Genomic DNA, 26,534 nt, shown 5'->3' on the forward strand with positions numbered 1-26,534 from the left:
ATTAACCAAAACAAATTAAATACATAAGTTAAATTTTGTGGAGATAATGAATTTTTTTTATTTTCTAACTGCTGGCTAATTTAAAAAAAAAGACTTTCACTTGTACAGACATGTGAATAATTTAACTTATTCAAAAAAAGCCACTTACTCAGAGTTAAGACTTGGCCTGTATATTTTGTAATAAAGCTAAATTAGCAACAAACATTCTGATAAAGGGTCATGGGATTCAAAACCTAAAAGTCTCTCTCCAGATACTGTCAGACCTGCTGAGCTTCTTGAGCACGTTCTGCTTTAATTTCCGATCTGCAGCATCTATAGTATTTCACTCTGGCGTGACAGCATTTCTTGCACTTTAATTGATCATGAAGTCAGAATTCTTGTAAATGTTAACATAAACTTTTAATCATAATACTCTAGATCTGATTCAAATTAATTTGGGGCAGCACGGTGGCTCAGTGGTTAGCACTGCTGCCTCACAGCGCTAGGGACCCAGGATCGAATCGATCCTTGGGTGACTGTCTGTGTGGAGTTTGCACATTCTCCCCGTGTCTGCGTGGGTTTCCTCCAGGTGCTCCGGTTCCCTCCCACAGTCCAGAGATGTGCAGGCTTAGGTGGATTAGCTGTGGGACATGTAGGGTTACAAGGCTAGAATGGGGGAATTGAGTCTGGCTGGGATGTTCTTTGGAGAGTTGATATGGGCTGAATGGCCTGTTTCCACACTGTAGGGATTCTAATCATTCATTCAGTTAGGTAAAATTTAAGATCAAGACAGCCCTATTTGTCAATTTGTGCCACAAATAATGATTAAGAGGTGAATTTTCCCATATTTTAGCAAGATGATTTCTTCAGTGAGATTGATGTGCCTGCTCCATCACAGCACATGGTGACTTTTCTCAGCAACCTGCCACTCTTCACCTCCAAACAATGCAACCAGCCTCACTGAAGCGCATCATGCGTAAGCTGTAAGATGGAAATGCTGCTGACACTTTGCAAAGTCTACGCTGCTATTGCAATATTTCAACTCCCAATTCCATCAGTCGTTGCAAGCCTGGAGCAACACTTCACATGTGTGGTCTTCCAAAAAGGAAAGGTCTGAGAAAGGCAAGTTATCTCCTGAGTTCATCGCAACAGGGGCCTGGGCGTGCAGATGGTCAGGGTGGTAGACAGAAGGGCAGTGCTGTATCGTCACAAGGAGGCCCTGCCATCAACGCAGTCAGTTTGCACTGAGAGAGTGTTCTCTCAGGGCAGTGTCCTGTGCAAACCACAATACACAAGTGAGGGAACTATTTAATGGTCTTCTGGGATCTTCAATCTCAAGTACCACAAATGCTCTGCAGCCTTGCACTACAGGCCAGCACTCAACTGAACTGCACCACTGCACATTCATTTCACCAAAGGTACATAAACTACAGCTTTCATCGTTGTATGCATCATATCCACTGAATGACTCCTACCCACCTCATCCTGCCAAACTGATAACCCTTTGCTCTGCATATCCTCTCACTGGGGACACCTGGTCACCTCTCCACTCCTAAAGGTGTTTGATAAGGTCCTACGAACCAGGCTCCTAAATAAGATAAGAGCCCATGGTGTCAGGGTAATATATTAGCATGGAGAGAGGATTGCTAAACTAGTTTGTGCAAAATGCGTGGGAAGAGATTAAGCTAAGTACCTTAAATTAAGAAGTGTGTACATGTATAAGTTGCGTGTGTGTGATGTGTGCGTGTGTGCATGTTCTAGGTGTGTAGTGTGTGTGCACGTAACTGTGCATGTCTGTGTCTGCATGTGTGTGTCAATTATGCCTGTACACGTATGTGTGTGTACGTGTGTGCATGTGTTCGTGTATGTGCTTGTCCATGTCAGTGTGTGCACATGTGTCTGTCTATGTCTATGTATGTCTGTGTCTGCATGTGAGAATCCATGTCTGCACATGTGGGCATGTATGTGTGCGCCCATGTCCGGGTGTACGTCTGCATATGGGTTTGTCTGTGTGTGTCTGTGTCTGTATCTGTGTGTATGGTTGCGTCTGTACACGTGTGTGTAACCATATCAGTGTCTGCGCGTGTGTCGGCATTTGTCGATGTGAGTGTGTGTGTATGTGCATGTGTCTGCGCATGTGTGTGTCTCCATGTTTGTGTCTGCGCATTAGTTGGCATGTGTGCCTGTGTGTGTGCATGCGCATGTGTGAATGTGTGCGCGCGTGTGTCGGTGCGCACGAGTGTGCGTGTGCGTGTCTCTATCTGAGCACAACAAAACCTGGCAGAAACATGAATGTTCCAGCTGTCCCTGAGTCCCAAACTAAAATCCTTAAGAATTAAATTGGTATATGAATTGGTTCAAGACCAGGCCTGGTGAAGAAGTGAGGGTGGTGATTTACTGATGCAAAATTGTTTGGGCAAAGAGTGGAGGTGGATGGTGTCTACGGAGCATACCTGCTGAAGACAGAATCGGCAGTGGGCCCAGAGAAGCAAGCACTGAGCTGCCAACATCAGCTCGAGTCTCAAACTTTCATATTGGGAACTAGCACTGTTCAGTTTCTCAGGGAAACTGTGGAGAATTGAAAATTACATAAAAATGAAGTGATCTGGGCTCTTATGATGGAAATGCAATGGAAATGAAGTAGTCATGCTCATGAGGTAAAACCTAAATGACAAATCAGGTAGTAAGAGCAAAATTGGAAGTATTTGTCTCAACCGTGAGATTCATTTTTGTCATTTTTGCTGCATTTTTTACATTGCTCCTTATTGCCCAGACTGCTGAAGAGAATTTAAAGTTCTGCCCTTTGGTTATATGCAATGAATAGGTTTAAATGCCTTTATTCTGTTTCTAAAAGGCAGATGGATTGAAGGACTACAACAGCTGCTCACAGCTGTGAACTTGCAAGGTGTTTAGTTTTATATTACGGTTGTAGGAGTGCAACAAACAGAAATGGTCATTTAAGAACATTCATGATTTTCAGCTGATTTCAAACAGAATTTGGATTGAATATAGAGCCTTGCAATTTTTAGTTAAATGAGCAAGAAATTTTAAAAAAGGATTAGAAATGAACCCATTAGCCTGTTAATTAGAAATTCTTTTGACTATTGCGTTTAAATAGACAATAATCTTCTGAAAATAAATTGATGGAATGTTTTTGTGAAAGTAGTGCATGAAAGACTTTGATGTGAACTATGTAATGACTTCATTGCTCATGCAATACGGGATGATATCAACAGGTACAGACCACTGAGGAACTTAAACCAGCGTCTACAGGAAAACGACACATACGGACCAAGTACTGAACTACAGGAGCAACCATCCCAACACTCACAAACGAAGCTGCATTAGAACATTATTTCAATGAGCCACCACACACTGCAGCACAGAGGAACTACGAAGAGCAAAAGAAAATCACCTATACAGCGTATTCAAAAAGAACGGGTACCCAATGAACACAGTCCGCCGAGTTCTCAGCAACAAACCCAAACAAACAGACAAAACGTGCCCAGAAGCCATAATCACTCTCCCCTACATCAAAAACATCTCAGAAATGACTGCCAGACTACTCGGACCTTTTGGCTTCATGGGAGCCCACAAACCCACCAACACACTAAAACAGCAAACAGCAGCTAATGAACTTTAAAGACCCTTTACAGACAACAAGCAAAACGAATGTCATTTACAAAATACCTTGCAAGAACTGTGACAAACACTACATTGGACAAACTGGCAGAAAGCTAGCCACCAGGATACATGAACATCAACTAGCCACAAAACGACATGACCCACTATCACTCGTATCCTTACATACATATCATGAAGGACACCACTTTGATTGGGTCAACACATCCATCCTAGGACAAGCCAAACAAAGACACGCACAAGAATTCCTAGAAGCATGGCATTCCAACGGGAATTCCATCAACAAACACATTGGCTCCAAATGAATCTACCATCCCCTGAGAAAAAGAACAGGAAATGACATCAACACAGGAAATGACATCACCAACCCAAGGAAACCTAAACACAAACAGAAAGTGGGACATAACACCAGCGCTTCACTGGAGGCTCACTGATGATGTTACCTAGAATGGTGACAAAACATCTGAAAACGAACCTTCTAGCTCAGCGAGCAAACTTACATCCAGAACCTCAACCTGAGCTACAAATGTACTCAAAACTCGCTAGGTACAGGCTAACAGTTTTCCTTACAGACCCAGATCAGTATGTACAAGTTGGATACATTTCACTGAATGTGTTATGGAATTGAAGGAGGCCCTTTAGCCCATTGTGTTTGCACACAGATATAACAGTATGTCACTTCCTCCTTTGCTATACAGATGAGTAAAACGTTTAATTTGAAAATTAGCTTACCTGATCTTGGCTGAGTGAAGTCTTACTCCTTGTGGCTTGAGCATATTTCAAGAATTGGTTGCTGCTCAAGATATTTCCCGCTGCACAACTGAAACCTTGCAGAACAGAGGCTGAAACACTGTAACATGAAATAACACCATTTAAGTTTGCAATGAGATTTTCGCAAACTTGTGTTCAGAAAACGGGTACATTTAATAGCAGATAACAAGGTGTAGAGCTGGTCAAACCCGAAACATCAGCCTTCCTGCTCCTCTGATGCTGTTTGGGCTGCTGTGTTCATCTAGCTCTACACCTTGTTATCTCAGATTCTCCAGCATTGGCAGTTCCTCCCATCTCTGCAGACAATGGCATGCTTTTCCTCTGAAACTCCATGTAGATTACAACTTTTAAAAATGACTTTTACAGTATGTGATTCATATCCTTGCAAGCTAACAACAACAAGTTAATTCTACTCCATGTAAGATCTATTTTAATTGCTTTACCAAATCCAGGACATAATACAGGAACTAAAAGTTATTAATATTTACAGAGAGAACAGAATTTAATCCAAAGGTATGAAATATGACTTTTTTGCAAATACTCTGGGCGGATTCTTAAAAGATATTATTTTATAATTAGCATCAAATTTCTGACCAGCTATTTCATTTAACATAAAGTTAGCAAAATCCTGTGAAAATTTACTTCAATGCACTTGAAGATAAAGTACTTACTCATCAAAATTGATGGTCGAATTTTCCACTAAAGTGCCAAAGAACACAGCGGCCTATAAAAGAAGTCATAATCATTTACTGTACATCTGTTTCCATGAACATTTGTTCATTAGGAGCAGTTGCTATTCATTTAAATGACAAAATTATTCAATGAAAAACATTAAAAAATACTTTGCCACACTGGTACCACTCACAACTTGAACAATATGATTATGGATAATTTTGGTCAGAAGTCAGGTTATAGACCAACGGGTTTTTTTGAAGTCACAAGCTTTCGGAGCGTTGCTCCTTCATCAGGTGAAGTGACTTCACCTGACAGAGGAGCAGTGCTCTGAAAGGAGATAATGGGAACCGCAGATGCTGGAGGATCCAAGATAACAAAGTGTGAGGCTGGATGAACACAGCAGGCCCAGCAGCATCTCAGGAGCACAAAAGCTGATGTTTCAGGCCTAGACCCTTCATCAGAAAAGGGGGATAGGGAGAGGATTCTGAAATAAATAGGGAGAGAGGGAGGAGGCGGACTGAAGATGGATAGAGCTCTGAAAGCTTGTGATTTCAAATAAACCTGTTGGACTATAACCTGATGTCGTGTGACTTCAGACTTTGTCCACCCCAGTCCAACACCGGCACCTCCACGTCATGAGAATTTTATTGTACATAATTCACAGGAATCCAAGAATAGCTTTCTCTCCTCTTGACCATTACAAATTTCATGCTTTAAAACAAAAGTCCAACATCATGAGCAAAATTGCAAATGTCAGTAAAACTGGTTTACTGCAATACAGCTGGCTGTGAACAGGCAACTTCTTTTTCCAGACATGCTGTAGAATAATGAGTGGATCTGTGTGCAATGTATTATGGTTCAGAGTCTATCAAGATACAATTAGGAATTGCTTTGTGACAGAGCTACTATTAAGGCACAAGAAGAAGTTAGTAAATTGTTAGGCTTCAGCAAATCTATTGTTCTCAAGCAAAAATTTTCAAGTTTATAACGGAATGCCAAATCAGCACCATCCTGTCTTTTTTAATGAAAAGGGTGGGAGTGAGAAACATGGGAGTGAGGAGGATTCTGGGAGAAGATGGCTTGCTCACTCCAACTGAGAATGGGACCACAGAGGATCTGGCGCCAGAGAAGGGTGAAGCCCTAAACATTACACTGCTGTAGAGTTTCCCTCCCTCCTTCTGGAATATAAAACAGAGAGATAGCAGGGGTGTGTTAAAAAATGTAGTTGTGGAGTAGAAACAGCAGACCTTCTGCAGTGAGGTTGAAGTGCTGCAGTTGAAGTCAAAGTATCGGTTTTGGCGAGCATGAGGCTTTGCTGAGGAGGACAGGCAACATTAAAGTACTCGCTTTTGGAAAAGAATGGATGTATTAGGGATTGTCAGCACAGCTTTGTGTAGGTGACGTCTTGGCTCAAACACAATTGAGTTTTTTGTGCAAGTGACAAAGGTGATTGATAAGGGTTGGGTGATGGATGTTGTCTACGTGGACTTTACTAAAGCATTGGACAATTTCCCTCATGGTTCAGAAGATTAAATCACACAGGAATCATGGTGAGTTGGGAAGTTGGATACAAAGTTGGCTCGGTGATAGGAGACAGAGGATGTTGTGGAGGGCTGTTTTTCTGACGGAGGTCTGTGACCAGAGGTGATCCACAAGGATCAGTGCTGGAACCTCTGCTGTCTGTAGTACTTATAAAATTATTTGGGTGAAAATCCAGGTGATCTGATTGTTAAGCTTGCAAACAACACAAAAATTGAAAGGGTGTAAACCTGAAATGTTGATTTTCCTGCTCCGCTGATGCTGCCTGACCTGCTATGTTCCTCCAGCTCCATTCTGTATTGGCAAAAATTGGTTTAGTTGTGGTGAGTGAGGAAGCATATCAATGGATATAACAGGAAATAGGTCAGTTGGAAGGTTGGACAGAGAAATGACAGATGGAGTTCAATCCAGACGAGTGCGAGGTGATGCATTGTGAGGGGTCAAATGCAAGAGTGAAGTACACACTAAATGGCCTCGATATTGATATACAGAGAAATCTTGGGGTACAGGTCCTGAAAGTGGCATCACACATGGATAAGTTGGTAAAGGGGTGTACGGCATGCTTGCCCTCATTGGTCAGTGCATTGAGTATCAAAGTTGGGAAATCATGTTGCAGCTGTAGAAGATTTTAGTTGGGTCACCTTGGGGATATTGTGAGCAGTTCTAGTCACCATACTATAGGAAGAGGGTGCAAAGAATGTTGCCTATATTAGAGCATATTAACCATAAGCTGAGATTGGACAAACTTGGATTGTTTCGCTTGAGCGCTGGACGCTGAGGTGAGATTGAAGTAGATAACGTTATGAGAGGTGTGGGTCAGGTGGAGAGTTGGAATTTATTTCCCAGGGTGGAAATGTCAAATATTAGGGGCACAGGTTTAAAGTGAGAGGGGGAATGTTAAAAGGAGATGTGTAAGGCAGGTTTTCTTATACAGACGGTGGTAGAAACCTGGAACCTGTTGCCAGGGAAAGTGGGAGAAGCAGATATGACGGGAATGTTGAAGTGGCATGAAGATAGACGCATGAACAGGCTGACAGTAGGGGTATATGGACCATGTGCGGACAGGTGGGATTAGTTTAAATGGCATTGCAGTCAGTACAGACATGATGGGCTGAAGGGCCTGTTCCTGTGCTGTATTGTTTTAAGCTTTATATTAACTATTCAGTAAGAGAACAACAGACCCAAATCCTGTAATCCCCTGCTTCTAAGAGCAAACCTGTTTCTAAGAGCCGTGGGTATTCATCTCAAATCTGAATACACTTTGGCCCAATATCAATCAGCTGGCCCTTTGTTAATAAGCTCACTCAGATTTTATAACAATTCTTGCAGGCAATAAAACAAAAATCAAAAATTCTGGAGAAATAAATGGTGCTTGTTGGAGGCTGAGTTTACTTTAATTTAGCCTGCACTGTGCTTCACTTGATGTTAGCACAGCTTTCAAAAGTGGGAAAGTTGTCAACTGCGCAACACTGGTTATTTACATCTGGATAAATGTGAAATCTTACAAATGATCTGAGATTTTATTTGAGGAGGTGCCATCAAGACCTTACTTGTTCAGGTTTCCACTGTTTATTATTCACAAGAGGCAGGCTGATATCTTTAGAAATCAGGCGAGGCAAAAATATCTTGGATGCAAGCTGATCGGGAACTCTCTGTATAGCTGTAGTGGGGTTATTCGAAGATGCGATAACCTAAAGAGGAAACAAAATATGAAAAGCATTTAATGAGAATGAAAGAAAGTAGAAGTTTTAACAAATGGGCTTCTCCAGCTCTTCCTGAACCTGAAGGCTTTTTTTGATTCATTTTGGACATAATCCCAAACTAAACTAGCCCCACAAGCCCGCTGGGCTCATATCCCTTCAAGCATTTCCTTTTAAACATTGTAACTGTATCCACCACTTTCTCTGGATATTTATTCCACACACAAATCACTATGTGCAAAAAAATTTGCCTCTCGTGGCTTTTACTAAATCGTTCTCTTCTCATCTTAAAAATATGCCCCTTAGTCTTGACATCCCCTTAGGGAAATGACTCCTGCCATTCACCTTATCTATAACCCTCATGATTGTATAAACCTTTACAAGGTCACCTCTCGGCCTCATATGCTCCAGTGAAAATCATTAAGCAGCAAAACTGAAAGCCATCCAAAGTAGAATCTCCTCCCTAAAGTAAGATTAGTTAAATAAGAGAGATGGAATTATCCAAGTTCTTTTGTTACATACAGTATTCACACAGAGCAAGCCCTTCAAGGAACAGAGGCAGGTTTGGCCTGTGATAACACAGTGTGGGGTTGGAGGAACACAGCTGAAAAATTTTTCTGAAGAAGGGTCCCGACCCGAAATGTCAACTTTCCTGCTCCCCTGATGCTGCCTGGGCTGCTGAGTTCCTCCAGCTCCACACTGTGTTGTCTCTGGCTCCAACATCTGTAGTTCTTACCATCTCCAGGTTTGGCCTGCGATGTTCTGCTTTTGACATAAGTAGATCCAAACAGTCACAGGAATGAGTGGGTCATTTTTTTCCCATCAGCTGCAGATTGTGCATGCCGCATCCATACTGGTATGGGAATTCAAAGTTCTACTCATAAAGCCTAGATGGGTCATTTCAAAGTGGGTTTTGGGGCCTCAAGCTGCAATTTTGTGATGGTGTGCTGAAAGACAGCAACAACCCTCCTCAATATGCTGTCATAGGTCCTCTCCCCCCTCTCCATTAAGAGTTCATGACAGTTTAAGCTTTGACATGGATTCACGGTGGGAAAAGTTTGGGAAGCATTGACCTAGATGTATAAATTAGTCCCAACAGCATTCGTGGTTTCAATTTCACAGTAGGAAATTTTCTGCAAGTTACATATTTGGTGTTTTTCACAAAAAAAATCTACCTCCACAATATTTCAGTTGTACAACTAACACTAAGACTTTAGCTTCAGTAAAATTCCGCAATTTAAATATAGTTCCATCTCAAAATAAAAACAATGAAGCTTTCATTAATTGTACTCTGGTAACCAACATTTGCACCTAAGTGAACTCGGAATCTCATCAATTCTTCAACCATTCACAGACTCGAAGATTCCACCACACATGCTGTTTAATGCAAGGATTTCTATGGGAAATCATGTTAAAAGTATGGCCAGAAGACTCGAGCACTATTGTAATATTTAATTTGTTGCAGTTGTTTAATAAATAGGTAAACAATTGGGAGGAGCTGGGGGGAGGACTGTAGTGACAAATGAGCAGTCCACTCAAGGGGAAAGTTAGGCCATGCAAAAGCAATAATGGGCAGAGTTGGAATGAGGATGATTGGCCTCTTCAAGGAGAGTGCCTGTAGTGTCCTGATCTAGTTACAAGGCTTTTCTTTCTCATGACGTAAGGTGAACAATAGATGGGTGAACAGCAATGATCTCCTTTACATTTCCTTTGTTGTGGGCAGTCCGCACTTACTATATACAGCATTAACCATGGCTGTCTTATTGATGAGGGAATAGCCAAACCAATTTATGCCAAGGAAACACTGATGAGGAAAGAACAGTTGAAATTTCTCAACAGTAGGATATACAATTAGCACATAATCAGAAGATCATGAACGCATTTACATGAAATATGTCTGTAGTATTCCAATAAGTGCTGGCAGCATTTTGGGATCCTCAGCATCTGTGCAGATTTGGTAAAAGTATCTTATTTAGGAAGGGAAACAATAGGGCAAAAACTGGAATGTGGGCTGTGGTATGTGGCTGGTTGAAATCCCACCAACTCTGCTAAAATCTCTGAAACCATCAAAAGGAGCATCCTTGATTTAAATACCCCTCAATGGGCGTCCAACTTGAACTCAACTATGCCATACTTTGGATCAATTGGGTAGAATTGTGATAGGCTTATTGATGGGGTGGAGGCTAGTTTGACGTGAGGGATTGAACATTCCTTCACTCTGTGTCAAACCTGTGCCATTTCCTGGCCTCATACAACTCCTATTACTTGAAATGGTAGAGGTTGACAATCTATTGCCCAACTAAGATATGAGAGGCTTGCAAGATGGGCATATCAGCTTCAGCCCTTCCTTCACCTTTGGTCTTTTAATAGAGAGGTCCAACAAGTGCTGATGGAGTTACAGTGAAAAGGGCTCTAATGACATGGTTACAGAAGTCAAGCAGTTTTGCTTCAATGTCTTCACAGCATTGAATTTAACTGATTGTGAAGACTTTACTCGGGAAATCTAAGTCTTCTTGTCTGCGAGGATAACTCTAAATTCACAAGCTGCTCTATGTCCTGAAAAGTAAAGGGAAATAACTATTTTTATCCCACAAATTTATTGGCCACTTACCTTCTGGATAAGAAGTACTTGAACAGGCTCAGGAGCAAGCAATATATTTTCTACAAAGGTAGTGTCTTTGACAGCAGTGACGAGCACACTGTTATTGACATTCGTTATTTCATCACTTGAAAGCCCAGATGCCAAGGTTCCCATTTTCAAGAGGTTCGTAGCGTTGTTAACCTATTAAGTAGAAGATGAAGTATGATTAGGCATGGCGAACTCTGTTCTTTTGGCTGTTGTCCCTTCCACGCCCTCTTTCTGATAACTACATGGGACACATGACCATGCCAGAGCATTTTCTCAAATCATTTGTCAAACATGGGGCCTCAATTTAAGTGTTATTGTATTGGAATGGGATTTGGGCCGAGGCATCTTCCAGTCTTGCGCTTTTAATTTGTTGAAGCAAAATTTGACATGGTGGCAATTCTGAATTGCAGTCACCAGCATGAATCAGAGTAAAATGTGAATTAGCAATGACATGCAATCTCTTCTGATATAAACAAACATCTATGGTCCCAAACAGGACAGAACTCATAGGGACGCACAATGGAAAGCTACACAGCTCAAGATTTCCGCTCATTAATTTTAATGGACAGCACATTCTTCGTTGTACTCCAACAGATTTCCGCAATGTGATTCTAATACACACTACTTCTAACTTGAAACAAGTCCTATTTTGTTAATTAATTTCTAAGGGAGGCTTTCATTTGAATTGTTTGCAATCTTACCTGAAATCCAGTATTGATCAATTTCCTGACCAATGCAAGCACACTTCCCATGGTCCAGCCATTGACTTTACTCAGAGGGTCCAGGGATTCTAAGATATCATTGTCACTGATATTATTAATTTGTGCGGTTGACAGTCCAACAGCTGATTGGCCTAGGTTACGAAGAGTCTCAGGGGTAAAGCTGTCAATTTTACTCACGAGGGAAACTGCAAACTGCAAGAAAATACAACCATCAGTGTTGTCTGGAGGATTCTTCTTGAGGATATGATCTTACCAAACAATAACAACTGAGATGCTGCTTGACCTGCTGTGTTCATCCAGCCCCACACTTTGTTATCTTGGATTCTACAGCATCTGCAGTTCCCATTGTCACCAACAACAACTTACAGGCTTGGGAGATTTTACCAAAAGCTTGGGGTGAGGGGAAGTTTTGAGAAGTCTTTAAAAGTCAATGAATGGGGTAGATAGGTGGAAAGGGTCTGAGGAGAGAGTTCCAAAGGGTCTATTGACAAACATGGAGTTACATGATGAGATGGACAAGGAAGAAGCAAGAATGCACAGGTATAGTTGGGTTTCTAAACACGAGCATGGATTAAATTCAATCTGTTGCTTGGTGGGCAATGTGGGTCAGCATGGAAGGGGAAGGACAAAAGGTGTTTGGGGCTAAGTGTGACACAAGTTGCAGGTTAGAATATTTCATCACGGGAGTTGGGGCGTCACATGGAGGGCACCGCATAATTCAGATCAGGAAGTGAGGAACTGAATTCAGGTTTTGCTAGTGAATAGAAAGCAAGGTTTGGAACTTAGCCTGGGTTGGTTCAAATGATGAAGAGATGTGTATTCTGGTTCAACTTGAGAATGTACTCAAAAGGGAGAAGGCATCAATAGCAAATGTGATATATTGGCAAGGTCTGAAAACAAAAATTTTGGTCTTTTTGGCATTTAATTGAAACTCAGTCTGTGTCATAAATATTAATGTCAGACATCTAACAGTGAAGCAACTGCACAGAATACAATCAATAAACCAAAGCCTAGATATTACACTGACAGAATTAGGCAGAGAATACAATGGGGAATAATCAGCCAGTTCCCTGTTTGCTCTACCATTTCTGAGATTGCTACTACGTAATGTAGACTGGTTGCAACAGTTAATGCCCCAGGTAATACAAAATACAGATATGACATTGTTTGTACATACCTTGTTACATTTGTGCCTTAGCAATGAATTTATTTGATTTATTATTGTCACATGTACCTCGGTACAGTGAAAAGTTTTGTTTTGTGTGCAATAGGGGCATATCATACCATACAAACTGCATTGGAGAATAGAACGGAGTGAAAAATACAAAGTTATGGCTGCAGAGAAGGTGTAATAAAAACAAGATCAAGGTTAGATTTGAAATTTGACAGGCCTGTTCAAAAGACTAATAACAGCAGGGAAGAAGCTGTTCTTGAATTTGTTGGTACGTGTTTAAGCTTTTGTATCTTTTGCTTGACAGAAGAAGTATTATAACCGAGGAAGAGGAGTTTTTGAGGATGTTGGCTGTTTTCCAAGGCAGTGAGAAGTATAGATGGAGTCAATGGACAGAAGGTTGGCTTGTGTGATGGACTGATGGATTGTGTTCACAATCTTCTGTAGTTGGTGCAATAAAGATTTGCTTGTACCAAGTGTCTAGAATTGCTAAAGGCAGTGCATTGGCTATTTAAAATCAATCAATTATGTAGCTATAGGCAGCGAAGTCAAAGTTTGTATTTGGATTTAAAGTTGCAGCAACCAAGCTTTACCCCATTGGCTGGGGAGGGGGAATCCACTAAAATGAAGAATATGAAGCAGAAGCTCAGAAATTTGCTCATTGCACAAGTCCTACAATATCCCAAACTATCAAAGATAGAATAGCTCTCTTTCCCCCAGGCTGGGAATGCCTACCTGCAGTTGTTCATCAGTTGGTGTTCCATTTGTGCTAAGATTTTGACAGGCTCTGTTTGCTTTCTGAAGTACAATTTCAGCCTGCTGCGCTGTTAAAGATTGAACTGTTGGGGTGCCAACAATAAAGCAGACCAAGCTGTCAGGAACACTGCACAAAAATGGAGAAAATCGATAGCAATCAGAATTCACTGTGCCGATACAGTTAGATATGCAACACATCATAAAGCACGTTAAATTAACAATGTAAATATTTTTGTGAGCAGTAGATCTTTGGTATCATTAAAAAAAATATGTACTCTTCAATTGCTGTACTGCTTTGCCTTAAAGACTATCAAAAACTGCACAGCAGGCTTTGAACTGGAAGAAAAATTTACAACAGCCATCTGATATATTTACAAAGGAGGGGCCATGTTAATATTTTGATTAGAACAATGATAGTTAATAACAGATTATTTGGATGTAGTTAAAATAATGAAGGGTGTTGATGACGTTTAACAGAATAAGTAATTTCGATAGTTGATGAGTTGTTAGCTAGAGAGCATAAATCGAAATCCCCATAAAAAGAACAAGCAATTCTAAGACTTTTCTTTTATACAGAGTGTTGTTAGAGCTTGGAGTAGCTAAAGCAGGATTGGAAGGAAGAATGTTGAAAGGGCAAGGTCAGTGGGGATTAAAATAAGTGCACAGCAATGCCAAAGGGGCTGGCGATGATATTGTCAGTCACATGGTCTGCTGTTCTGCAAAGTTTTAGGATTTCTATGAACAATAGTTTTAATAAAAATAGTTAGCAGCAGTAATGCAATTTACATCTGATTCCAATATTAAACTCAATCACTAGCTTTAAATTTTACAATAAATATGCAACAAAATATTATATCAATGATTTGGCCGCACTTTTGTAATTAAAGTCACCCCAGTCCTACCAGACCACAGGGCTGCTCTGTCCTTACAGACAGATGACTGGTGGTGGTTTAACCTGTTCACCACACCTCAGCCAAGGGGAGAGGTTGAGGAGAGCCTTTCAAGGAAACCTCAGTCGGTGCAGGAATTGAGCCCAGTCTGTTGGCATCACTACAAATCGCAAACCAGCTATTCAGTCAACTGAGATAACAAGGTGTAGAGCTGGATGAACACAGCAGGCCAAGCAGCATCAGAGGGGCAGGAAAGCTGACGTTTCGGGCCTGGACCCTTCTTCAGAAATAGCACAGTCAACTGAGCTAACCACACTCAGCAGCATTTCCATTCCATCATCTACATACTGGGAGTGATCATTGAATGGAGAATTAACATATATGGTTTGATTGACTATCCCCTGCTTGCCTTCAACAGCACTTTCTAAACCAATAATATTTATAGTCTAAAAGGTCAAGGACAGCAGACTCACGAGAACACCACCACAGCAAATTCATCTCCAAGCCATACACCATCCTGATGTGAATATATATCGCTGTCCCTTCACTGTCTGTGTGAACATCCTGGAATTGCTTCCCTAACAGCATTGTGGGTTTAAGTTTACCACATGGACTACAGTGGTTCAAAGTGTCATCTCACTACCTGCTTCTCAAAGGGTAGTTAGGGATGGATAGTAAATGCTGACATGGGCAGTGATACTCACATCCTGGTGATGAACAATGAAGGGCAATAAGTCCTTTCATGCCTTCCTCTAGTGAGGAAACTAAATAGTAATTTGAGTTTGCAGGTCTGTTTTAGTCCTAGTCATGAGATGTCAGTGGTTTTACCATTCTGCAAATTATAAACAACACATACCTTGATGCATTAAAGGCTAAATTTTTGAACAGCGCATTTGCGTAAAACCTCTGGACATCTTCAGGAAGCTCAACACTGTTCAAAAGAATCAGATTTTCCTGGTTGGCGGCAAATACCTGTAACTGTAGAAAGTAGGTGTTAATAGGTGGTAGGATTTTTATAGTAAATATATTTAAGGAAATAAGATTAAGAGACAAGCTAACTCTTCACTTCTTTTGTTATGATAATTAAATCCTCAAAGGAATTATCAACAGTTTGTTTTTAATTCAAAAAATGTAACCATAAATTACGCGGTTATTAAAAGAGAGACAGAAACACTGTAATGAAAAGCAAGAAAGGAATTTAATCAAGCTACAAAATAACATAATTATACATACTGTGGCATTGTCAGTGAGCATTGTAAGGTCATCTACACTTGTATATTTCAGAAATTTGCCAAAGTAATTGGCAAACCAAGCAGTTGAGTTCAGAGCTAGATCATTCACGTCATAACATCTTGGTTTAGGACCTGGGTAAATAGAGGAAGTGTATCAGGTAGAAACCAGGATTTTTATCAGCATTAAGGAATCTCTCATGAAACACAACATCAATGAATTTTCCCTCGGAATGTTTGGCGATTCCATCTTCTCTGGGTTTGGAGATTGCAACTTCTGGAGTTTATGGAGCTGCAAGTGGTGATAAGTGCACACAGCTGTGGGGTGTAACCTTAACACAGAATAGGGAATAACCAAATAAGCTGTGATGTGCTTAGCAAATTTAAGACGTTAGAGAATTAAACTACAAGGTTAGTGTATAGATCAAGAATTGAGCATCACCGGGAAGGTTTTCTGCACTGTCCCTTCCATTTTTAAGGGAACAGTGAGCACAGAAAGGATTTTTAGATGGTTCAGTGCCAGAATATGTTGCAACTTCTAGCTCCTACCCAAGTCACATTGTTATAAAAATCCACACAGCTGCTGCATTTATAGAGAAGGTAATTGTGGAAAGGCATGTGTTATAAAAGTCCACATGCACTGGCATTCCAACCTTAAAAACTGACTATACAGATTACAACCGTAGCCAAATACCTTTGCGCAGATAGGTTCTGATGCCATTGTACAGTTCCTGCTGAATGTTAGTTGTAAATTCGGAGATCCGTGCATTCAGGGTGTGTATTCTAAAAAAAAAATCGAAAATATTATTATTAGGCTTTTTATTGATCAAACCCCTTCACCCTGGAGGAGATACTGATTGTGCAAGGCTGAATCAATAAGGTCTATTCAGCAAAATCGCAATTTTCTCCCACGCTGCCAGCAAACTGAAGCAACATTTCTAGCTGCAGGTTAATAGTACCATTTCCCAACATGCAAAACGATGGCGAGATGACCATGCATGCCATACTCCTGAATTCAGTGACAGGAAGACCCCATCCGAAGCACAAAGTTGAAAAGTTTTTGCAATTATTTTAAAGAATAAGACATTTTCCCTCCTCTTTTAAGCCCGCTTGCTCATTATTCTCCTTGCTGACTTTAGCCAAGGCGGTCAGTCGAGACTTCAGACAGCTACATCCCAATGTTCTCTTCTTGGACTCCATTCAACAAAACAGGTCAGAGAATAACATTCTCACCTCTTCAGTCGGAAGGTGAGGATTCAAATCCCACTCCTCGGACTTAGACGCAAAAATTCACACTGATATTCTGGTACATTACAGAACGAGTGGTGTTGGGGAGCCCAAAACTGGGTGGCACAGGTTTAAGGAGAGAGGAGAAAGATTTAAAACGGACCTCAGGGGCAACATTTTCACACAGAGGATAGTGCATGTGTGAAATGAGCTGCCTGAGGAGGTGGTGGAGGCTGGTACAATTACAACATTTATTTGGCAGCTGGATGGGAATACGATTAGAAAAAGTTTAGAGGGGTACGACCCAAATGCTGGCAAATGAGATGATTAATTTAGGATATGTGGTTGGCATGGACGAGTTGGACTGAAGGGTGTGTTTCTGTGCTTTATGTCTCTACAACTCTATTGTCTATTGGGAGCAACCATTTCTTGAATGTGATATTAAACTAAAGCCCTTTTATTTTTGGTGGATATTAAAAACCACCTGCCATTACGGTGAAAAAGAGTGGTGGAGGCACCCAAAGTAGGCCGGTCAATGTTGATTGCTCAATCAATAATGCTGCTTGTGGCATCTTGTGGGCAAACCGGCTACCACATTTCCTGCCAAACGACAGTGACTGCACTTCAACATTACCCAATTGGTTGTAAAGTACTTTGGGATGTTGTGTGGTTGTGTGAAGCAGAACTTAAGTCTGTGTCCGCATTAAAGTTTCATTTGAATGCTAATAAAAACACAGTATTTCCAATCATTCTGTCACTAACATTATAATGGATTGCCTTCTTGTGCCTTCATTTTGATGAGTGGGAACATACTGCAAGGCTTCTGCGTCTGTGCTCTACAACTGTGCACTGAACAGTGCTGGCCTGTCTCTACACCAGTTCTCTAAGCTTCTGATTGGATGGTGCTTGTTGATCACTTGGATGCTGTCCATAATACTGTGCTCAGCTTGCTATGAAGGGAATTATTGAGCTGTAACTTCAAATTGCTATTCCTTTTGAGCTCCAAGGAACTCAGTCATTACATTGTTTAATACTGAGAATAACAGCTGTATGCAAGAGGAGTAACAATCTTTGGAGCACTGACCAAAATCAGATGAAAAGCAATATTTAGATACTTTTAAAAGCTATAATATGATTGAATTATTTTATGATGTAATGTAGAACAAAATCATTAACTAATTGGAAATGGTTTAGATGTATAAAAGCAGTAGAACAATAATTTAAAATCCAATACTCAGAACACACATGATTTGAGCTCCACGGCAACTTGCATTCGTCAGAATTAAATTGGCCAAATTTCCGTTCAGCGCCGGTATCAGCAACTGAAGCCTAGTTCCAAGCCAGGTCTTGAGTTCTGTTTCATTTGAACTGGATATAATTGGTTCAGCACGGTTCAGAACTTCACGCAGTAAGGCTGATCTCACTTCTGGGTCCAAGGTTACATTGTTCTGAAAAAGTGAAGAAACAGCATAAGCTGCACTAAGTCCTATCAGATTAAACTTCCAATGGTCAAATTCACACATACGCACTCTTCACAAAGAATTTCCTAAATTTTGAACCCATGTGTGACTAATTACTAAACACCTCTTCATTTAGTAACTGGCGTTTTACCTTGTTCACATAAGTCAGCTTGGAAGCCAACTGAGACCGATGAAGCACTTTGTTCTTTTGATCTCAGACAATGGACTCTGATTCAATATACTTGGGCTTTATTTAAGCAGGATGAAGAGCTTGGCGATTTGAACACTTCTATCTGGCTTCACGTAATGAAGCATTAAACAAGAGATTATTTTGTGCCAATGCTGTGACTTTAACAAGTGTGTTTTGCCCTGATTCCATTTAGATCAACGGACAGGTACTGAGCACTCTATGAGAAGGCAAACAACTTGTGAAGTTTTGGAACAAAAGCAAAGTTGCCAGAAAAGCTCAGCAGGTCTGGCAGCACCTGTGAAGGCAAAAACAGAGTTAATGGTTTCCGGTTGGGTGACCCTTACCAGACCCGAGACATTAACTCTTTTTTTCCCTTCACAGATACTGCCAGACCTGCTGAGCTTTTCCAGCAACTTTGTTTTTGTTCCTGATTTACAGCATCAGCAGTTCTTTTGATTTTTGTGAAGTCTTGGACTTTTTTTAAAAAAGCTGAACAACAGAAGCAGCCTGAAAGGGTGTGGTCAAAGTCCCACCCTCAGAACCAAGTATGTGCAGTTGCTGTTGGGGTCTTGAAGAAGTGGAAGCTAATTTTTATTCTCTCAATTACAGCCAAAAGCTGTGGCTTCTCTCCCTGGGCTGCTGGATTGCATGTGAGAGAAAAATCAGTTTTCTGAATTTGCCTTTTACCAAGGGTGTGTTTATGGGTCAGAACAATTAATTAGTAACAGTTACTGTGTGTACTATTCTGCTAGGTTTTTGATAGAGTTAAGATATTCCAAGTTCTTCTTTCTTTCTTTGTATCTTAACTACAGGTAGTTCTCCCATGATACAATAGTTGCATTCTTATGCGACCTCGTGCTAAAGAAAATCACGTTCCAGGGAAATTGCTATAGAAAGTGCTATACTTGTACAGCAGAACGTTCATGTTATACAAACAGAGTGCACTATTCAGCAATCACATTACAGCCAATTCGTGTTAATAAAACACATGTTATAGCAGAGCTACCTATACAGCGTTTGATTACATTGTGTTTTGCTTAACATCAAGTAGGTTGACTGTTCAAATTGCACCTGGAGCACAACACCTGACATTCACCTTTTAAACAAGAAAAAGGTAGGGTCTAGGCTACTTTCTTAATATATTTTGAGGGGGTCTGGTTTGTTCCAGACAGAGCTAATAGGTTTCCCCCTTTAATTCATTGAGGTGTTGTGCTGTTTATAATAACAGGGGTCTGGTGATTGTACAGCACTCCATTAGATGTAACATTGTGCAGCATGTTTGGTCAGTTGATGGGAACAGCAGCACGGTGACAATGTCACAGAACTAGGACTAGAGGGTGGAAGTGATGCTACAGAGATATAGTTTTTCCAAGGGGCATGGGACTCAGACATTGGGAGATAAAAAGCAGGTCCTGGGCCCACCTGCTGGCAGTGGGACGTGCTCATCATTTTTACCACAGAAGCCCTCTTAAATTAGTCCACCGTCCAACAAAAGATAGCATGCGTTGTCCTGGCTCCATCACTGGGTCAACTGTTGAAGGGCAAACTATAACGGGAAGGTCAGGGGTAATACTTTCTCTGCCAGCTCCCCCCCGCCACTCCCCGAACTCCTCTTTCGGCCTGGGAGGCTTTCCACTTGCCACTGGGAGACCACCTCCATTTCACTGGTGACTTCTTCTTCTGGCAAAAAGCTAATGTTTTTGCAAAATGGCCCATCATAATACCTTCGTAAATATGTACATCACCCATCTGTATGCGGAGGGTGAACAGCCTCCCTACAGTTGGTGCTGCATTGTATTGATGGTGGAGGCGTGTTGGAAGCTGATACAACCTGGTGCCATGCAATTTTACTTCTCTCCTCCTCCCCCCAACTTCCCCAACCCCCACCACTCCCCGACGCCCCCCACCCTTCCAACAACTGCCTGCTGGGGTCAGTTCAGATCCTTGCCACAAGTTCAAACTCTAACAATCTAGAACTCCCTTCAGGAAGAAACGCGTATCATTAACAATGATAATAAAATGTGAGGCTGGATGAACACAGCAGGCCAAGCAGCATCTCAGGAGCACAAAAGCTGACGTTTCGGGCCTAGACCCTTCATCAGAGCTCTCTGATGAAGGGTCTAGGCCCGAAACGTCAGCTTTTGTGCTCCTGAGATGCTGCTTGGCCTGCTGTGTTCATCCAGCCTCACATTTTATTATCTTGGAATCTCCAGCATCTGCAGTTCCCATTATCTCATTAACAATGATAATGAAATCACCAGAATGCAGTGAAAACCCGTTTAGTTTGTTTGCCTTGTCCAGGGAAAGAGGTTTGTCATCCATACCTCGTCTGCTTCCAGACCTACAGCCATAAGACTGACTCTTTAAATCACCTAATAAGTTTTTTTTTGCAAGAAAGAATAAAACTAGATGGATTACCGAACATTGACCTAGGTACCAGAAACAAAACGGCGCATACTGCCTCTTACAAACTACCGTGCGATGTACCGCTCACGTCCGTCTGAGGACATCTTCCTGGTCTGGAGTATGCAGGTTTGGGCAGACAAAAGTGGTCAGTAATATTCATACTACACAAAGTTATGCCGCATCACTTCCAGCCAGCAATAATGTAATCATCTTCCCATATTATTCAATGGCAGCACCACCCTTAACTCTCCCAATTTATCTTGCGGTTGCTCCTGACCAGAAACCTAACGGGATTATCCATTGCAATACTGTAGCTCTAGGGCCATAAAGACATAGCAGATAGGAGCAGGGGGTAGCTAGTCAGCCCTTTGAACACACTCTGCCATTCTTCACAATCATGGCTGATTATCCATGGCTAGTCCTGCTTTCTCACCATTATGTTTATCCTCATTTGGCCCAAGTGCTATATCTAGTCGTGTTTCGGATACATTCAATGTTTTGGCATCAACTACTTCCTGTGCTAATGAATTCCAGAGGCTCACCACTCTTTGGGTGAAGAAATGTCTCCTCATCTCCATTCTAAATCATCTACCCCAAATCCTCATATTGTGACCCTTGGTTCTGGACACACCCGCCATCAGGAACGTCCTCCTGGCATCCACCCTGTCTAGTCTTGTTCAAATTTTATCAGTCTCTACGACATCCCCCACACCCCCATTCATCTGAACCAACCTGGTAAACCTTTGTTGCACTCCAATGACAGCAAGAGCATCCTTCCTCAGAAAAGGAGACCAGGTTAGAGGTTGGTAATTACACAGTGAGGGTTAAATCTTAGGTCCTCAGAATCCACGCACAAGTCAAAATGTGATGGAATGCCTTCCGACAGCTGATGAGTACAGCTCCAACAACACTAAAGGAGCTCAACACCATCTAGGTTAAAACAACCAGCCTGACTGGTGAACACCACAGCATTGCCTGTAACATTCACTCTCTTCAACACCAATACATTGCTTACCACATGCATTACTATAATTCTCCAAGTACCCTTTGACAGCATCTTCAAAATTCATAACCTCCAAACACTAGAAGGCAAGGCAGCAGGTATCTGGGAACACCACCATCTGCAACCCTACTCTATCTTGATTGTGAACTTTATTACTGTTTCTTCTCAGTTGCTGGGTCAAATAGCTTGGAACCCCTTTCCTGGCAGCACTGTGGTTGGGCCTACACTATATGGGCTACAGTGGTTTAAAAAGGCATCATGGACAATGGAAGATAGACAATAAACACTTAGCTTGCTAGTGGTGCTCACATCTCAGTGATTAAAAACAACCCTTAAAATTCAGGATTATATTTGCTTACATACTATAATAGACTTACCATCCATCTATAATTGTATTTTGTTCCCCGTTGCACTATTAGCTCTGTGCATTTCCTACCTGCTTTGCCTCAAAGCTGAAAATGTCCATGAACTGTGTAATGGTAACATCTGTAATGATATTCATGACCTTCTTTACATCCTGTGAGTCCTTCAATGTTCCATTGCTGGCAGATAATTGGGCAAGCTGTCTTACAGTCAGTAAGTCCACAACATCAAGCTGAATGAAAAGAAAGTGAAAAAATGGATTCTGGTCATTTGATAGTTCAGAACTTGAGTCCTGCTGATAAAAGAAACAGTTTGTCAAAACTAGTCATCTTGTAAAGAAAGAAATGCCAGTGTGGAACAAAAACAAACATTTGTATACTGTGTAGTGCTTATCAAGGATCTATTGACTTCTATCTTAAAGGCACGGTGGCCCAGTAGTTAGCACTGCTTCCTCAGAGTGCCTGGGACCTGTGTTTGATTCCTAACTAGGGTAACTGTCTGCGTAGAGTTTGCACATTCTTCACATGTCTGCGTGGGTTTCCTTTGGGTGCTTTGGTTTCTTCTCACTGTCCAAAGGCGTACAGATTAGGTGGGTTGGCCATGGTAAATTGCCCATAGTGTCCAGACTATGTGGATCACCCTTGGGTAATGCAGGGATAGGGTAGAAGGGGGTGGGTCTGGGTGGAATGCTCTTCAGAGAGTCAGCGTGGACCTGATGGGCCAAATGGCCTGTAGGACACTGTAGGAATTCTATGAAAATTATTTGAAGACTCTTATTCTTGCACCACTTTCTGAAGATACATCACGTTCAGACATAAATTCTCCACATCTGTCTTCAGGGGACATGATGGTGTTGCACATGATATGATGCTAGGTCCCAAAGATGGGCAGATCTTATCAAACAACATATCCCTTCGGCTGGCTGCAACAAGCAAAGTACTGACTTTGGGATTTAAAAAATGTACTTTGAGAGGCTCATTACAATTTATTGGCTTCTCCTACACTGTTCTCTTTTTCTTCTCATTGACTTCAATGTGTACAATGCAAAAAGGGCTGCCTGAGGGAACTCTGGCCAGGTGTGCTCTGCTATCAGTTATTTCTATTTCTAAATTCTTAATGTAATGCCAGAAACCCATGTTGTGATTTACGTTTGTGAGAATCTGTATGATTTATTTCAACTCTCCTGGAAGAACTTCTGCTTTGAGATGCTTACTGTTGCAAAGAGATTATCACTGTTCATAAATTAAATTAAAAAAACATGCTGGAAGAACTCAGCAGGTTTGGGAGCAATTCTGGAAATGGGAATAGAGTTCACCTTTCAAATTAAGCAGGATATTCTGAAGGAGCATACAAACAAATGAATTAAGTATAGGCGAAGGTCACACTCCACCTGAAACCCACTCTAATAATTCAGTAAAGATCATGGCTGATCTAAGTGCTCCATATTGCTGTCTACCTCCTTATTAATGCTTCAACCCCCGTGCTTATCAAGAACTTTTAGATCTCTCCACTACTGTCTTAAAATGAGTCAAAGACTGCACCTGTACATCCTTCTGAGGGAGACAGTTCCAAAGACTTACCATAATCTGAGAAAAAAATTCCTACATCTTTATCGGAAGTAGACTTGTAGTCTTAGTGGCATGGTCAGTGAATTAGTGATCCGGAGACCTGTCTAATGCTCTGGGATCGTGGGTTTGAATGGCAGAAGGTGAAATTTGAATCAAAGTCTGGAATTAAAAGCTAGCCTTAAAAACTAGGGCAGGCATGGTGGCTCAGTGGTTAGCACTACTACCTCACAGCTCCAGGGACCTGGGTTCATTGCTACCCTCAGGTGACTGTGTGCGTGGGGTTTGCACATTCTCCCTGTGTCTGTGTGGATTTCTTCCAGGTGTTCTGGTTTCCTCCCACAGTCCAAAGGTGTGCAGGTGAGTTGGATTGGCCTTGGACATTGCCCATCGTGGTGGGTTAGCCATGGTAGGTACAGGGTTACAGGAATAGGGTAAGGAGGTGGGATGCCCTTTGGAGAGTTGGTGTGGACTCAATGGGCTGAATGGGCCTGCTTCCACACTGTATGACCAGCCTTTCAGCCACAACATTGATTTCTCCAATCATATTCACCCTACACCAATCTGCTCATGGCTAGGTCTTTTTTTTAATTCAATGCTTAGCTCCTCATACTACTTATTCAGAAACAAGTCCTGTCTGTGCCATACTGGACTTGAAATGCTAACTTGTTTGTCTCTCCACATTTGCTGCTGAATTTCCAGTATTTTCTGTTATCATTTAATTTTAAATTTTCAGCTTCTGCAGTCATTGCTTTGACATTCTTATTTAGAACAAAGCATCGTTTTAGACATTTGCTAGATATTTCAAACCTTTTTTAGTTTATCTCAGTACTCTTTCTCTTTTGAAGAAATATTTTCAGCCCTTGGATTTTTGGCTAATTTCTTACAGATAGTTCCACGTAACAAAAGCAAATTGAAAAATAGTTTGTATTTCCACATGACATGAATGACTTACTCCCTTAAAGTCACTGTTCAGTGATATCAGCTTGCTATAATCAGCTTGTGAACGGAATCTGCCGAAGTTCTTGAGAAGCCAATCTCTGCTCCCAGTGATATTCACAGTGCATGCAAAACCTACAAAAGGAAACAGGACCAACATTTCCGTTTCTCAGAAACTCTTCATAACTGTGCAGTGCAGTGTAGACTGCAATGCAGGAGACAAGTGAATTAATGCTGCAATTTCCCTTTGCTATCCGTAACAAGGACCCTGGGTTTTGAGTAGTGGAAGGTGGGCACGTGTGCGGATGTCTAAAATCTGGAGGTGAGCCCCGCTGGCGATTGTCAGTTCTTTGGCCTGTAAAAAAGGCTGAGGCAGAGCTTCCATTCCTCAGCAAAGGGGACATCCCGGCTCAGAAAGCCGCTGGCTGGTCTGACGTTGGCAGCTCTGCAGCACTTGCACCAACACTGGGTGTAACAGCTACTGCCAGTAGGGGGCTGTAATGAGTTGGGCAGGTTGGTATGCAGCTCTGCAGCTGGGTCCAGAGGTAAGTAGACTGGCGCCAGCCTGGTAGGCCCTGGCAAGGAGCCAGAGTTGACAGACCAGGCATCCAATACGACCCCAATGCTGCACGCCACTAGGTCTGACCTGAAAGCTGCTGGAATGGACATTACCAAGGACTTCTCCAATTGCTGGTTCAATCACTGGCAGAAGGATAAGGCCATAGCATAACAGGATTCCAGAGATGTCAGAACTGATGCATGAAGAGAGGCCGGATTGCTTAGGACTATGTTCGTTGGAGTTCAGAAGAATAAGCAAGGGGATCTCATAGAAACCTATCCAATTCTAACAAGGCTGGACAGGATAAGTGCTGGAAGGCTGTTCCCAATGACCAGGGAGCCCAGAACCATGGGCCGCAGTCTAAGAATATGGGGTATGTCACCTAGGACTGTCAGAAGGAGAAATTTCTTATCCAGAGAGTGAGGTGAGACTGCGGACTTCTCTACCACAGAAAGCAGTTGAGGCCAAAACGGTGAATGTTTTCAAGAAAGAGTTAGATACAGTTCTTGGGCGAAGATATGGGAGGGAAGTGCGAACAGGGGACTGGGTTAGGTGATCGACCATGAATGGCAGCGCAGGCTTGAAGTGCCGAATGGCCTACTCCTGCCCCTATTTTCTGTGTTTCCATGTTTAAGTGGCCATTAATTAGATACTTGATGATCTCAACTGGCTCACAGTTGGGCAGATCTCCTTAAAATTCCCTGCCACTGGTATATTTGTGGCAGGATGTACAGGTCGATGGCAGGCACAGCGCCCAGAGAATTTTACAGATTATATGTCCTCCTAATCACCCACCACCTTTGGGCCTATAAAATACAACCTGAGGTGCTTCCTTCCCATATTCATTGGAGGTAAAGGAAACTAGTTCTGTCATGATTGGAACATTGTGGTCAATTCTATGCAATAAACGCTGGGAAATATGTGAAGGCTTTGGAGATGGTGCAGGAAATACTTCTTGCAATGGGTCCAGGGATGAGAAACTTCAGTAACATTGACTGACTGAAGAAGCTACAGTTGTGCTCCTCAGAGCGGAGCTGAAAAGAGATTGGGCAAAGATGTTCAAATTCATGGGAGATCTAAGCATGGCTTTCAAAAGAGAATTTGTTGGATAATTGGAAG

At 41.7% G+C, this 26,534-nt stretch overlaps 1 protein-coding gene across 1 annotated transcript in view; it reads right to left on the reverse strand.

Annotated features, from left to right (window-relative positions):
- Nucleotides 1-26,534, reverse strand: part of LOC125462409 (uncharacterized) — a 320,685-nt gene that overhangs the window by 21,363 nt on the left and 272,788 nt on the right. Inside the window, exons 156-167 of the mRNA XM_059654215.1 lie at nucleotides 24,873-24,991; nucleotides 22,426-22,584; nucleotides 18,176-18,378; nucleotides 16,398-16,486; nucleotides 15,708-15,838; nucleotides 15,331-15,452; nucleotides 13,564-13,711; nucleotides 11,637-11,849; nucleotides 10,918-11,088; nucleotides 8,157-8,297; nucleotides 5,064-5,116; nucleotides 4,354-4,471 (exon numbers count right to left, since the gene is read on the reverse strand). Of these exons, the coding sequence (XP_059510198.1) occupies nucleotides 4,354-4,471; nucleotides 5,064-5,116; nucleotides 8,157-8,297; nucleotides 10,918-11,088; nucleotides 11,637-11,849; nucleotides 13,564-13,711; nucleotides 15,331-15,452; nucleotides 15,708-15,838; nucleotides 16,398-16,486; nucleotides 18,176-18,378; nucleotides 22,426-22,584; nucleotides 24,873-24,991 (1,667 nt within the window). The remainder of the gene's footprint in view (nucleotides 1-4,353; nucleotides 4,472-5,063; nucleotides 5,117-8,156; nucleotides 8,298-10,917; nucleotides 11,089-11,636; nucleotides 11,850-13,563; nucleotides 13,712-15,330; nucleotides 15,453-15,707; nucleotides 15,839-16,397; nucleotides 16,487-18,175; nucleotides 18,379-22,425; nucleotides 22,585-24,872; nucleotides 24,992-26,534) is intronic.

The sequence above is a fragment of the Stegostoma tigrinum genome, chromosome 23, assembly GCF_030684315.1.
Source record: "Stegostoma tigrinum isolate sSteTig4 chromosome 23, sSteTig4.hap1, whole genome shotgun sequence".
In the NCBI taxonomy this organism is placed as follows: domain Eukaryota; kingdom Metazoa; phylum Chordata; class Chondrichthyes; order Orectolobiformes; family Stegostomatidae; genus Stegostoma; species Stegostoma tigrinum.